Raw genomic sequence first — 15415 nt, forward strand, 5'->3', positions numbered from 1 at the left:
GTTTGATGACAATGTTGTGATTGGTTTTGAGAGCCCGGATGGCAAGCTCAGGGCAAGCCCAAGTTGACACCGTCGTTCACACACACACACACACACCTTCACAGATTTCAGACACTCTACACTCACTACACACATACGCTTTCTCACACTCACAACCCCGAAACCAGACACACACACACACAGACAAAGACCCACATGTACACATATTTTGTGGGGTGAATTTGTACTTGCAGGGTTACATTGTACTTTGCTCAAAAACTGCATGAATTCATGTAAAACTCCGTTATCTCACTTTTTAGATTAGGATCAATCTAAACATCATGGCATAGACAGAACACAGGGGGCTAACACCTTCAACATATTGTCTAGCTATCACCCATTGTTAACAGCTAACCCGAGAATGTAACTTTTAAAAAAAGGTTTTGTGATTTACAAATGAAAGAAGTGAAACTATCACAGTATACTATGCATAATTTCAGTTACATCACACTGTAAATTTTTGCTATAAATTCTGTGTGTTACGATTGAGCCCTCCACGATCACCTGACGAAGAAGCAATGCTCCGAAAGCTAGTGTGCTTCCAATTATAGACAGATGGGTGACAGTGAGGGGGACTGGGAGGAAGCAGCCAGTGCAGGGACCCCCTGCGGTCGTTCCCTTCAATAACAAGTATACCGTTTTGGATACTTGTGGGGGGGCGACTTACCATGGGTAAGCAACGAAGATCAGGCCTCTGGCACGAAGCCTGTCCCCGTTGCTCAGAAGGGAAGGGTGGAGAAAGGTAGAGCGATAGTTCTTGGGGACTCAATAGTGAGGGGCACAGATAGGCGGTTTTGCGGGGGCGACAGAGACTCACGTTTGGTATGTTGCCTCCCAGGTGCAAGGGTACGTGATGTCTCTGGTCGTGTTTTCCAGGTCCTTAAGGGGGAGGGGGAGCAGCCCCAGGTTGTGGTCCGCGTTGGCACCAACGACATAGGTAGGAAGAGGGGTGAGGATGTCAGGCAGGCTTTCAGGGAGCTAGGTTGGAAGCTCAGAGCTAGAACAAACAGTATTGTTGTCTCTGGTTTGATACCCGTGCCACGTGATAGAGAGTCGAGGAATAGGGAGAGAGAACAGTTAAATGCGTGGCTACAGGGATGGTGCAGGAGGGAGGGAGTCCGGTTTCTGGGGTTCTTTCTGGGGAAGGTGGGACCTCTATAAACAGGATGGTCTCCACCTGAACCTGAGGGGCACCAGCATCCTTGGGGGGAGGTTTGCTAGTGCTCTTTGGGAGGGTTTAAACTAACTCTGCAGGGGCATGGGAACCTGGACTGTAGCTTTAGGGTACAGGACCTTGAGTGTAGGGAGGTTAGGAACAAGGCATCGATCTCGAAGGAGGGTGCCTATAAACAGGAAGGTGGCTTGAAGTGTGTATACTTCAATGCCAGAAGTATAAGAAATAAGGTAGGTGAACTTGCAGCGTGGGTTGGTACCTGGGACTTCGATGTTGGGGCCATTACAGAGACGTGGGTAGAACAGGGACAGGAATGGCTGTTGCAGGTTCCAGGGTTTAAATGTTTTAGCAGGGTCAGAGATGGGGGTAAAAGAGGGGGAGGTGTGGCATCGCTTGTCAAGGATAGCATTACAGCGGTGGAAAGGACGATGGAGGAAGACTTGCCATCTGAGGTAGTTTGGGCTGAGGTTAGAAATAGGAAAGGTGAGGTCACCCTGTTAGGTGTTTTCTACAGGCCTCCTAATAGTCCGAGAGACGTAGAGGAAAGTATTGCAAGGATGATTCAGGAGAAGAGTGAAAGTGGTAGGGTGGTTATTATGGGGGACTTTAACTTCCCAGATATTGACTGGGAAAGCTATAGCTCGAGTTCGTTAGATGGGTCGGTGTTTGTCCAATGTGTGCAGGAGGGTTTCCTCACACAATATGTAGACAGGTCAACAAGAGGTGAGGCCATACTGGATTTGGTTCTAGGTAATGAACCAGGCCAGGTGTTAGACTTGGACGTAGGTGAGCACTTCGGGGTCAGTGACCACAACTCGGTGACTTTTACTCTAGTGATGGAGAGGGATAAGTGTGCACTGCACGGCAAGAGTTATAGCTGGGGGCACGGAAATTATGATGCGGTGAGGCATGACTTAGGATGTGTGGATTGGAAAAGTAGGCTTCAAGGGAAGGACACAAATGATATGTGGAGCTTGTTCAAGTAGCAGCTATTGGGTGTCCTTGATAAGTATGTACCTGTCAGGCAGGGAGGGAAGGGTCTTGTGAGGGAGCCGTGGTTTAATAAGGAATTAGAATCCCTTGTGAAAGGGAAGAGGGCGGCCTATGTAAAGATGAGGCGTGAAGGTTCAGTTGGGGGCGATTGAGAGTTATAAGGTAGCCAGGAAGGATCTAAAGAGAGAGCTAAGAGCAGCAAGGAGAGGACATGAAAAGTCCTTGGTTGGTAGGATTAGGGAAAACCCAAAGGCTTTCTATAGGTATGTCAGGAATAAAAGGATGACTAGGGTAGGTATCGGTCCAGTCAAGGATAGTAGTGGGAAGTTGTGCGTGGAGGCGGAGGAGATTGGAGAGACACTAAATCAATACTTTTCGTCAGTATTCACTCAGGAACAGGACACTATTGCTGATGTGAATATTGAGTCACAATTAATTAGAATGGATGGCTCTGAGGTATGTAGGGAAGAGGTCCGGGGAATACTGGAAAGGGTGAAAATAGATAAGTCCCCTGGGCCTGATGGCATTTATCCTAGGATCCTCTGGGAAGTTAGGGAGGAGATAGCGGAGCCATTGGCCTTGATTTTTATGTCATCGTTGTCTACAGGAATAGTGCCAGAAGACTGGAGGATAGCGAATGTGGTCCCCTTGTTCAGGAAGGGGAGTAGGGACAGCCCTAGTAACTATAGGCCGGTGAGTCTCACTTCTGTTGTGGGCAAAGTCTTAAAGAGAATTGTAAGGGATAGGATTTATGAACATCTGGATAGGAATAATGTGATCAAGGATAGTCAGCATGGTTTTGTGAAGGGCAGGTCGTGCCTCACAAACCTTATTGAATTCTTTGAGAAGGTGACCAAGGAAGTGGACGAGGGTAAAGCAGTAGATGTGGTGTATATGGATTTTAGCAAGGCATTCGATAAGGTTCCCCATGGTAGGCTAATGAAAAACTACGGAGGTATGGCATTGAGGGTACATTAGAGATTTGGATTAGGAATTGGCTGGCTGGAAGGAGACAGAGGGTAGTAGTTGATGGTAAAGGTTCATCTTAGAGTGCAGTTACTAGCGGCGTTCCACAAGGATCTGTTTTGGGACCATTGCTGTTTGTCATTTTTATAAATGACCTGGAGGAGGGGCTTGAAGGCTGGGTGAGCAAGTTTGCGGATGATACGAAAGTCGGTAGAGTGGTGGACAGAGAAGAAGGATGTGGCAGGTTACAGCGGGATATAGATAAGTTGCAGAGCTGGGCAGAAAGGTGGCAAATGGAGTTCAATGTAGCTAAGTGTGAAGTCATTCACTTTGGTAGGAGTAACAAGAAGATGGATTACTGGGCTAATGGTAGGCTACTTGGTAGTGTGGATGAGCAGACGGATCTTGGTGTCCATGTACACAGATCTTTGAAAGTTGCCACCCAGGTAAATAGTGCTGTGAAGAAGGCATATGGCGTACTGGGCTTTATTGGTAGAGAAATGGAGTTCCAGAGTCCTGAGGTCATGTTGCAGTTGTATAAGACTCTGGTGCGGCCGCATCTGGAGTATCGTGTGCAGTTTTGGTCGCCATACTATAGGAAGGATGTGGAGGCACTGGAACGGGTGCAGAGGAGGTTTACCAGGATGTTGCCTGGCATGGTAGGAAGATCGTATGAGGAAAGGCTGAGGCACTTGGGCCTGTTCTCATTGGAGAAAAGAAGGTTTAGGGGAGATTTGATAGAGGTGTACAAGATGATTAGGGGTTTAGATAGGGTTGACAGTGAGAACCTTTTTCCGCGTATGGAGTCAGCTGTTACTAGGGGACACAGCTTTAAATTAAGGGGGGGGTAGGTATAGGACAGATGTTAGGGGTAGATTCTTTACTCAGCGGGTTGTGAGTTCATGGAATGCCCTGCCAGTAGCAGTGGTGGACTCTCCCTCTTTATGGGCATTCAAGCGGGCATTGGATAAGCATATGGAGGTTATTGGGCTAGTGTAGGTTAGATAGGGCCGAAGGGCCTGTACTGCGCTGTATTTTTCTATGTTCTATGTAAACCTGTTGGACTATAATCTGGTGTTGTGTGATTTTTAACTGTTGTGAATCTGACAGTTCAGGAGAAACGACCTAGGCCACGCTGAGAATAAGGGTGATGCAGCATGAGGGAATGACACAGACTGAGGGTGACTTCATGCAAACCCTCTCCCACTGCTAATAAATCCAGGAAGACATTCTTCTTCTCCTGGAAGAATTCCGGCAAGGTGTTCCTTAGAAAGAACACTGGAAGAATGCCTACCTAATGATGCAACACAGGGCAGAGTTAAACTGCTTCTTGGGGTTGAAGGTTCCCCATGATACAAGAGAGTAGCTCGTTCAGTCCATAATGCGGCTTGGGACAGAGCTATTCAGTAAGTCACACTCCCTGCTCTTTTGTCATAGCCCGGTGAATTTCCTCTTGCCAAGTTTTTACATAATAATCTTTTGAAAATTGTTGTCAAGTATACTCTGGACTAAGTGAAAACAGACTGCCTTCCCTCAAGGACATTTATTCACACTGTGCAGATTTAAAAAACAATTAAGTTCAAATTTTCATCAGCCACAGTAGAAATTGAGTTCACATCCTCTACGTCACATGTTTAGTAACAGCCATTCCAATGCTCTGCTGGTCGATTGAATGTGAACACATTAAGGAATAGGAAGTAGATCAATTGACCCTCAAGCTGCTCAGTCATTGATATTGGATTTGATTGTGGTACCTCTGACTCACTTGTTAGTCAAGGATCTATCCACCGTCCCTTAAAAATATTCAAAGACACCACCTTCGCCATTCTTTGGGGGAAGAGAATTTCACACACACAACATTCTAACCTTCAAATTAAATGGAAGACCCATTATTTTTAAACTGTGTTTCCCAGTTCTCAACATTCTAAACACCAATGGATACAGTCCCACCGGGTCCAGCCTTTATCATATGATAGAGGACTCTTTAATTACGAGAATCAGTGAAGAGAATCCTCTCTGAACAGCTTTCAACACTTTCTTTCACAAATGAAAAGAGCAAAACTGTACAGGGTCCTCCTTAAAGCTGGGGTTGTATTCCTGAAAATTGCAACTTTAAATTTAAAGACTAAATGCAGCATTATTTCCCATAGGAAACAAGGTTTAAGAAGGAGTTGGGTTCCAAAGGACCTCTCTTATCAGAGAAGAGAAATTAAAATATTATACATGTGCTGTCTAAGTTAAAATTCAGCATCTCCTCTAAATGGTTAAACTCCTACATTGGTAAATGAAATAGCTTTTAAAATAAGTTTTAAAATTTAAAAATACAGAAAAAAAATGTAATATTGTGCAGTAGTGTTGGATTGGCAAAACTTCAATTAATGGCAGAGGTTCCTTGGTACAGCTAGATTCCTGGGGGACGAGAAACAGGGATAGCTAGCAAGGCCAGGAGACAGACAGGAGCCCAGCCTGGGCAGGACAAAAGGGAGCAAGGGACTGATGGAATCCAACAACACACACAAATGACACCAAAACAAAAATGGCAATGCAAAATGAAAGCAGAAGGGGCCAAAGAATAAATTCCATTCAAACAAAATAATGTTAAGCAAGGAAATGTTAGATGAGACTACTTGTCCTCTGGTCTCTCCAATACCTTGTATAACTGCAGCAAAAACCTCTCCACTTTTATATTCTAAACAACTTGCAATGATCAACAACTTTCCCTTTGCTTCCTAATCACTTGCTGTAGCTGCAAATTAATTCACTGTTACTCTTATAGCAGGACACCCAAATCTGCAATTTCTCTCCATTTAAATAATAGCCTGCTTTTCTATTCTTCCTGCCAAAGTGGACTTTCCCACATTATATTCCAGCTAATGTTATCGTTTAAAGCTTCAACCAAGGCACTGTGCCAATTCTAAAAAGCCGAGGTCCCGAAAACGAACCCTGTGATACTGCCTTCTGGAAACCAAAGGACACTACATCTGAAAATTCCCATTTATCTTTGCTTGTTACATCCTCAAAGAGCTTTAATAAATTAGTCATGATGAGCCATGTTGACTCTGCCTGATGGTACTGAGGTATTTTACCTGCTCCACCATAGCCTCCTTAATAATAGATTCCAACATCTCTCATTGGGGGAAATGGTAAGTGGATTAGTCTATATTTTCCTGCTTTCTTGACTCATTCATTTCTTGAATACAGTCGGTTCTGATAAAACTCGATAGTTCCACTACTGGGTGATCTCACGCCGTAAGAGAATCGCACAATGTCTGTGCCACAATGTCTGTGCCATTAAAACTAATGGGGCCCGAATCGCGTTATAGCCAATACGGGTAAGGAAGGTCTGCATTCTACAAATGACAGTGTAAATTCTTCAATCGCATTGAAGAAACATGCATTACAGCAGAACCGACTGTAGGAATCTATTTACTACATTCCCATTCTGATAGAACATTTCCCCTGAATTCATCAAAAATTCATACCAATGCATCTCCTATCGCAGCAGCCACTTTTAAGATCCTGGAGTAAAGTCCATCAGTATCTGGGATCTCAGTTTTTAGTTTTAATAATTTTCTCAGCATCTTTTCCTGGTGATTGTAATTGTTTCTGTTTCCTCCCTCTCTTTCATCTCCCAGAATGGCAGAATTGTTACAGCCCAGATGGTGGCCATCACGTTCATGTTAGCCTTCTAAGGAACAATTCATGTGCTGTCAGTCCCAAAGCTTCTCCCCACATCCCTGCATATTCCTCCTCTTCAGACATTTAGAATGTTTACAAAAATTAGAAAGGTTTACAGTTCAGAAGGAGACCACTCTGCCCATCATGCCCATGCCAGATGATAACCCAGCCTCCATACTAATCCCATTTTCCAACACTTGGTCCATATCCCTTGGTCCATGTTCCTGGAGGTTAGGGGACCTCAGGGATGTATCCAGACTAGCATGCAAGGTACATGGGAGCATAACAAAGTCACCCATTAAGCTTGATATCCCCAAAACAGCCTGAAAAATTCAATCACAGAATCAGGTGCAGGGGGAGATTAATTGGAGAAATGGCACCCAGGAAGCAAAGTACATGGAATTGGTGAGGAGCTTCTGATATATGGTTGTTTCTGGGACGTTAATTATATCTTTGCCTGTGAAGACTGAGGCAAAATACCTGCACAATACTCACCAACCAACACTCTGCTTTCTTGTGAAATCTCACAGAGATTTTTGTGGTAGCCAGGAGACACCAGTTGATCCAGTATCCCACCACCATACCTTTCCATCCCTGTTCCCCAACCAAAAAACTACTGTTCCTGTCCGGCCCACTCAGCCGGGCACTCTGCTTCTCTCAGCTCTACAGCCAACCCAATTCCCAGTATATATAACTGGAACAATTTATAGCAACACATTCAGTGGCAGCAAGCTAACCATGTCAATCAGAATAAAGGAAGCTGTGCTTTGCTTATTCCACGTTTGAACATCAGAATCCTGGCGTTAACATTAGTGATTTAAAAAAGCAGTCTCTGGTTCTCCCCCACCAACATTGATATTGATGAACAGGAACGGTGGCATAGTGGTTAGCACTGCTGCCTCACAGCACCAGAGACCCGAGTTCAATTCCCGACTCAGGCGACTGACTGTGTGGAGTTTGCACATTCTCCCTGTGTCTGCGTGGGTTTCCTCCGGGTGCTCCGGTTTCCTCCCACAGTCACAAAGATGTGCGGGTCAGGTGAATTGGCCATGCTAAATTGCCCGTAGTGTTAGGTAAGTGGTAAATGTAGGGGTATGGGTGGGTTGCGCTTCGGCGGGTCGGTGTGGACTTGTTGGGCCGAAGGGCCTGTTTCCACACTGTAAGTAATCTATTCTAACATTCATATAAAGAATAAAAAGCCAACTAAGAGGAAGAGACAGCCCATCGAACAGGTGGATCTACCTGAGCAGACTCACCTGTGTTGATAGTCTTTGGGACAGGCTCCAGTTCTTCATCAATGATGACAGGTTCTGGCCTCGGAAACATTTGCATGTCAGATACCAGGTGACCACATTTCAGCACAGCATGGAAAGGAGAGTAGGCCTGGTCAATCAGTTTGCTATAATACAGAAAAAAAGTCACAACATTGTGATCCAAGATGAACACTGATGACGTTCTGCTTCCCAATCTCTGTCTTGATATTTAATACTCTTTGATACCTCCGTCTGGATATTTAACATTTCTCCTACTTCCACCTTTATAATTAAAATGTTGTTCCTTACAGTTGGGCTCCAAGGTTGTGTCTTAGAAAACCCCAATCTGTAGCTAGTAAACACTGAAGGTGAAGCAGCTATTGGATTGGTTCCCTCTCTGATTTGACCTCTCTCGCTCTGTCTGGAGTGTGAATGCCTAGATTCATTTCCCTGTCTGCTAAGCAGCAGGAACTCCTTGTGTAAAGAATCAGACAAATTTGTGTGGCTAGGCTTCTGCGCATGAAACCTATAGATTATTGATCATGATGAACTTTATCAGAAATGTTTCAATAATTTTTTTTGGAAACAAAGTTTGCTGTGCACAATGTAACTGTGTAATAATTGTTCAAAGTTTGTGCGAAGATTTGTAGCTCGGGTGCTTGTTGTAGTGGTTCTGTTTGCTGAGCTGGAAGTTTTTGTTGTAAACGTTTCGTCCCCTGGCTAGGAGACATCATCAGTGCTTTGGAGCCTCCTGCGAAGCGCTTCTTTGATGTTTCTTCCGGCATTTATAGTGGTCTGTCCTTGCCGCTTCTGGGTGTCAGTTTCAGCTGTCCGCTGTAGTGATTGGTATATTGGGTCCAGGTCGATGTGTCTGACACCCGGAAGCGGCAAGGACAGACCACTATAAATGCCGGAAGAAACATCAAAGAAGCCCTTCGCAGGAGGCTCCAGAGCACTGATGATGTCTCCTAGCCAGGGGACGAAACGTTTGCAACCAAAACTTCCAGCTCGGCGAACAGAACCACTACAACAAGCACCCGAGCTACAAATCTTCGCACAAACTTTGAACACTTACGGGCGAGAGACGCTGAGACAAGCCAGGAAATGGGAATCCTGCGCTAACCGCCTAAGCGCAACATATGAACAACTCCGGTTTCTACACGAATGCCGAAAGAATCAAATCCTTCCACAATGTGTCAGGTACAGACCACCAGTCAATAATCCACAAGCCAGGGAAACAGCCAAGCAGATAGGACTCAGGATGATCCAGGTAATGATCACAGACGCTCACAACCGACTGCACAAATACAAACAAGAAATTGCGCGCCAAAAGTCGTTAATTTCAAAGACCGCTAATCATGAATGGACCCGGACCATAGAGCAGGCTGTCACTATAGGACAGAACATCCCAAAAAAACGGCACTAAAAAAAAGAAAAACTGGCCAAACTAACACACAAAAAAAAGGACACTACAACACACACCTGGGTTAAAAACCTCTCCCACAGACAGCTCACAGACATGGAAAGAACTATACTGACCAAGGGACTCAACTACAACCACAGGGACACCAAGACAGCAGACTTCCTAGCAGCACTGGAATGCACACTCAGGAACAATGGACTGACTGAAGAGACACAACAAACAGTGAGACAAACGGTCGTACCTATGATGATAAGAAAAAGACAAACACATAACCTCAACACCAAGGAGAGGGAAGCACTGAAAGCACTAAGAAATGATAAGAACATAATCATACTACCAGCAGATAAAGGCAGAATGACTGTCATCCTAGATAAATCAGATTACATCAATAAAGCACAACACCTACTAGCAGACACCAACACCTACCAAATGAAGGATTCGGACCTCACACCACAACTCACCAATAGAATAAATAACACTCTAAGGAATCTACAAAAAAACGGACAGATAACCAAAGCGGACCTACGAAGAATGAAACCGGAAAGCAACAACACCCCCAGATTCTATGGACTACCCAAAGTACACAAACCAGACATCCCACTCAGACCCATAGTATCACTACCAGGGACACCAGCATACAAACTGGCCAAAGAACTACAACAGAAACTGAAACACCTGGTCAGCGGATCCAAACACTCCATACAATCAACACAGGAATTCTTGGATGCCATCAGGAATACACACATAGACAAAGAAGAAACCATGATCTCATTCGACGTGACGGCACTGTTCACTTCGATTGACAAAACCCTAGCCAGAGAAACAACAGCCAACCTACTGGACATACAGAACAGAAAACAGGAGGCGGAACCTATCAACAAAGACGGCATACTTAAACTACTGGACTTATGCCTCACTACACACTTTACATTCAACAATCAGATATACGAACAAATCAACGGAACACCCATGGGATCACCAATCTTGAGACTCATAGCAGAGGCAGTTATGCAAAGGTTAGAACAAACAGCCCTACCACAAATTCAACCCAAACTCTGGGTCAGACATGTCGATGACACTTTCGTAATCATCAAAAACACGGAAATAGAAAAAACACACCGGATCATCAACGCCACACTCACAGGAATCCGATTCACGAGAGAAGTAGAAAAGGATAGCCAACTCCCATTCCTAGACGTGATAGTACAGAGAACACCGAACGGAGAATTCACCACAAGGGTACACAGGAAAACAACACACACAGACCAAGTCCTAAACTATGAAAGTAACCACCCCAACACACACAAACGAAGCTGCATCAGGACACTATTCAAAAGAGCTACAACACACTGCAGTACACAGAACTGCGAAAAGAGGAAGAGGAACACCTATACAAGGTATTCGCCAAAAACGGATACCCGCGCAACTGTATCAACAGATGCCTAAGAGATAGACCACGGAACGAGGACATGCCACAACCAAAAGGACTAGCCACTCTACCATACATCAGGAGCATTTCAGAACTGACAGCCAGACTACTGCGACCCCTAGGACTCATAACGGCACACAAACCAACAGCCACGCTCAGACAACAACTTACTAGAACAAAGGAGCCAATACCCAACATGAGCAAAACTAATGTAGTTTATAAAATACCATGCAAGGACTGCACAAAACACTATATAGGACAAACAGGAAGACAGCTAACAATCCGCATCCATGAACACCAACTAGCCACAAAACAACACGACCCGCTATCCCTAGTAGCCACACACTCAGACAACAAACAACATGAATTCGACTGGGAAAACACTACTATCATAGGGCAAGCCAGACAGAGAACAGCCAGGGAATTCCTAGAGGCATGGCATTCATCCACAAATTCCATCAACAGACACATCGACCTGGACCCAATATACCAATCACTACAGCGGACAGCTGAAACTGACACCCGGAAGCGGCAAGGACAGACCACTATAAATGCCGGAAGAAACATCAAAGAAGCACTTCGCAGGAGGCTCCAGAGCACTGATGATGTCTCCTAGCCAGGGGACGAAATGTTTGCAACCAAAACTTCCAGCTCGGCGAACAGAACCACTAGTATAATAATTGTGCTCACTTGTTTGTAGGCAGTAAGCCTTCAGCAGAAATTCACTTGAGCTCCTTCAAATAGACAAAGACTAAACTTTGCAAGTTAACTAATGAAACATACGTTTGTAATGTGTAATTCTACCAATAAATATACAAGTACGTAAACACCAGTTCCAGTTAATCCTTCGCCACGTGATTTTCTGGGAATGAAAATAGCGATTCTGAAAAAAAAACTATTTTTTATCATTTGTTTCTTGTAACAGTCTAGTCCTGAATATTTTTAATCGAATAAATATACAGAATAAGTCTAAGCCTTCAGAATGTGAACTTTCAGATTAGAGAAAGAGTAGTTTCCTGCTGGAGTACAATGGGCACGAGGATCAGAATCAACCTCTATCACACTGCAGTCTATTATAAACATGATACTTGAAAGGTCTCGAGTCTATTATCAAGGAAGCAATAGCAAGGTATCTAGATAGAAATTGGTTGGGCAGATGCAGCATGGGTTCATGAGGGCAGGTGATGCTTAACTCTCTTTAGGAATTCTATGAAGACATTATGAGCACGGTGGACAACAGGGACCCAGTAGATGTAGTGCACCTACATTTCCAAAAGGCCTTCGACAAGGTGCCGCACAGAGACTGCTGCATAAGATAAAGATGCATGGCGTTACGGGCAAAATATTAGCATGGATAGAGGATTGGTTAACTAACAGAAAGCAAAGAGTGGGGATAAATGAGTGCTACTCTGGTTGGCAATCAGTAACAAGTGGTGTACCTCAAGGATCAGTGTTGGGACCGCAATTATTCACAATTTACATAGATGATTTGGAGTTGGGGACCACGTGTAATGTGTCAAGGTTTGCAGATGACACTAAGATGAGTGGCAGAGCAAAGTGTGCAGAGGACTGTGCAACTTTGCAGGGGAACATAGATACTTTAAGTGAATGGGCAAAGATCTGTCAGATGGAATACAATGTTAATAAATGCGAAGTCACTAATTTTGGTAGCAATAACAGTAAAAAGGACTATTGAGAATGGTATAAAATTGCAACATATTGCTATGCAGAGGGACCTGGGTGTCACTGTGCATGAATCGCAGAAGGTTAGTCTACAGGTACAATGAGTAATAAGGAAGGCCAATGGAATTTTAGCTTTCACTGTTAGAGGGATTCAGTTTAAAAGCAGGGAAGCTATATTGCAGCTGTACAGGGTGCAGGTGAGGCCACACCTGGAGTACTGCATGCAGTTTTGGTCTCCTTACTTGAGAAAGGATGCACTGGCACTAGAGAGGATACAGAGGAGGTTCACTAGGTTGATTCCGGAGTTGAGGGGATTGGCTTTTGAGAAGAGACTGAGTAGACTGGGATTATATTCACTGGAATTCAGAAGAATGAGGGGGGATCTTATAGAAACATATAAAATATTGAAGGGAATAAATAAGATAGACGTAGAAAAGATATTTCCACTGCCAGGTGAAACTAATACAAGAAGGCAGAGTCTCCAAATTAGGGAGAGCAGATTTAGGACTGAATTGTGAAGTTACTTAATCACTCAGAGGGCTGTAAATCTGTGGAATTCCCTGCCCAGGGAAGGAGTTGGTGCTAATTCAGTAAATGTTTTTAAAGTGAAGATCATTTTTTTTTAAACAATAAAGGAAATAAGGGATACAGTGAGAGGGTGGGTAAGTGAAGCTGAATCCACAAAAAGATCAGCCATGATCTTATTGAATGGCAGAGTGGGTCAAGGGGCCAGACAGCCTACTCCTGCTCCTAGGTCTTATGTTCTTGATTTAAATCCGCTTGTATTCTGGATCTGAAGCATACAAGTTGCCACCAGATCATGATTAAAATGATGATTCTGTACACACGTCACCACAAACAACCAATCTCTGTCCCACTCTCAGAAATCACATACCCAAACATGGATTGCACATTTTTCAAGCAGAGAGGACCATCAATGGTGAAGATCTGCCCCTCGCCATTATTTAAATCTATAAGACGTTCCAGAATGTCCAATGTATCTGTGGTCTGCAGCTAAAAGAGACAAATTAACAGTGGTTTAGAGAACAGTGGGCTCCTACTGGTTCATACACATTCTCTCGTTATAGTCACACAGACACGTCATTGCTCATACTTTCCAACTCTCTCACTACAGCCACACTGTTGTTGTGCAAGGTATATAGGTACACGCTTTCATCCACCTCATGCTGCTGGAGAATAATTTTCTCCCTCTGGTAGCAGTTACAATTATAATTGGACAGCATCAACCTACACACAGACAAACAAAACTAAAAGCAGCAGTAGTCCATACAGCCTTCAATCACAACAGAAGGCTGGCCTGACTGTAACCTCCGAGCCCACTCGCCTGTCCAGCCCTAATAACTTCCACCACCTCTTCCTTAAAAATGTTTAGGCACTCTGCTTCCAGCAGAATTCCACAGACACAGAGGAAAACACTCACCTCATCTTTTTGAAATGGGTGCCACCTCATTTTTAAAGAGCGACCCTGAGTTATAGATTCTCCCAGAAGAGGAAACATCCTCTTTACATCCACTGTCAAGACTCCTCACAATTTTGCATCTTTTAATCAAATTGCCTCAAGTAAAAGTCTATTCTGTTTCCTAATCACTTGCTTTATCTGCACACTAACCTTTTGCAATTCATGCACGAGGACATTCCGATCCCTCTGCACCGGAGCTCTGAAAACTCTCACCATTTCGAGTATATGCTTCTTTTTTAATCTTGCTGCCAAAATGGACAATTTCACATTTTCCCACTTCATTCTCCAGTTTCCAAATCTTTGCCTTTTCACAAATTCCTGTGAGAAATGTTTAGCCAACTGGTCTTTAATTTCCTGCTTACCTGTTTCCTTCCCTTTCTGAATAAAGGAGTTAGATTCACTGTCTCCCAATATAATCAAACCAATACTGAATCAAGGGAGGTTTGAAAAATTAAAACTGATAGATCAACCATCTCACTACATTTTTAAAGACTTTAGGATGAAGACCATCAGAATCTGGCATTTATCAGCCCACAGTTCTAACAATTTACTATCACCTCTCTGGTGATCGTGACTCATGGGACTACAGACACAGAGCAAAGTGGTTGACTCCTGACTGCCTTCTGAAATGGCCCATAGCCAGTCAGTTCAAGCAGGCAATTCAGGATGGGCAACAAACACTGAGTGCAGGAGCAGGGACGTCGTGCTGCAATTATACAGGGTCCTAATGGAATATTGTGTTTTAGTCTCCATATCGGAGGAAGGACATTCTGGCTTTTGAGAGTACAGCAAAGATTTACCAGGACTGATGCAGGAGGAGAAGTTGAATCAGTTGGGCATACATTCACTAGAGTTCAGAAACTGGAGGCTATTACATAGAAACAATAAGTTATAACAGGGCTGGACAGTATGGTCGCAGGAAGGATATTGACAATACAGCAGAGTCTGTCACAACGGGTCACAGTCCAGGGGTATCAGCTAAATCATCTAGGTCAGAGACAGGGATAAATTTCTTCACCCAGAGAATGGTGAGCCTGTGGAATTTTCACAAATTTGAGGCCAAAGCACTGTATGATTTCAAGGAGTTTGTTATAGCACTTGGAGCTAAAGGGATCAAAGGATATGGGGAGAAAGCAGGAACAAGATGCTGAGTTTGTTAATCAGCCATGATCATAAAGAAAGCAGGCTCAATGGTCTACTCCTGTTCCAAGTTTCCATATTCAATAGGATTTGCATTTCATATTGATTCAGGTCTATCGGCACTCTCAGTTCAGCTGCTGTATTTTGAATGCGACTT

At 44.0% G+C, this 15415-nt stretch overlaps 1 protein-coding gene across 1 annotated transcript in view; it reads right to left on the minus strand.

The window, feature by feature from the left end:
* Window positions 1–15415, minus strand: part of ints14 (integrator complex subunit 14) — a 34511-nt gene that overhangs the window by 11034 nt on the left and 8062 nt on the right. Inside the window, exons 5-6 of the mRNA XM_060853208.1 lie at window positions 13534–13652; window positions 8107–8249 (exon numbers count right to left, since the gene is read on the minus strand). Coding sequence (XP_060709191.1) covers window positions 8107–8249; window positions 13534–13652 — 262 coding nt within the window. The remainder of the gene's footprint in view (window positions 1–8106; window positions 8250–13533; window positions 13653–15415) is intronic.

Source organism: Hemiscyllium ocellatum, chromosome 39 (assembly GCF_020745735.1).
Source record: "Hemiscyllium ocellatum isolate sHemOce1 chromosome 39, sHemOce1.pat.X.cur, whole genome shotgun sequence".
Taxonomy (NCBI): domain Eukaryota; kingdom Metazoa; phylum Chordata; class Chondrichthyes; order Orectolobiformes; family Hemiscylliidae; genus Hemiscyllium; species Hemiscyllium ocellatum.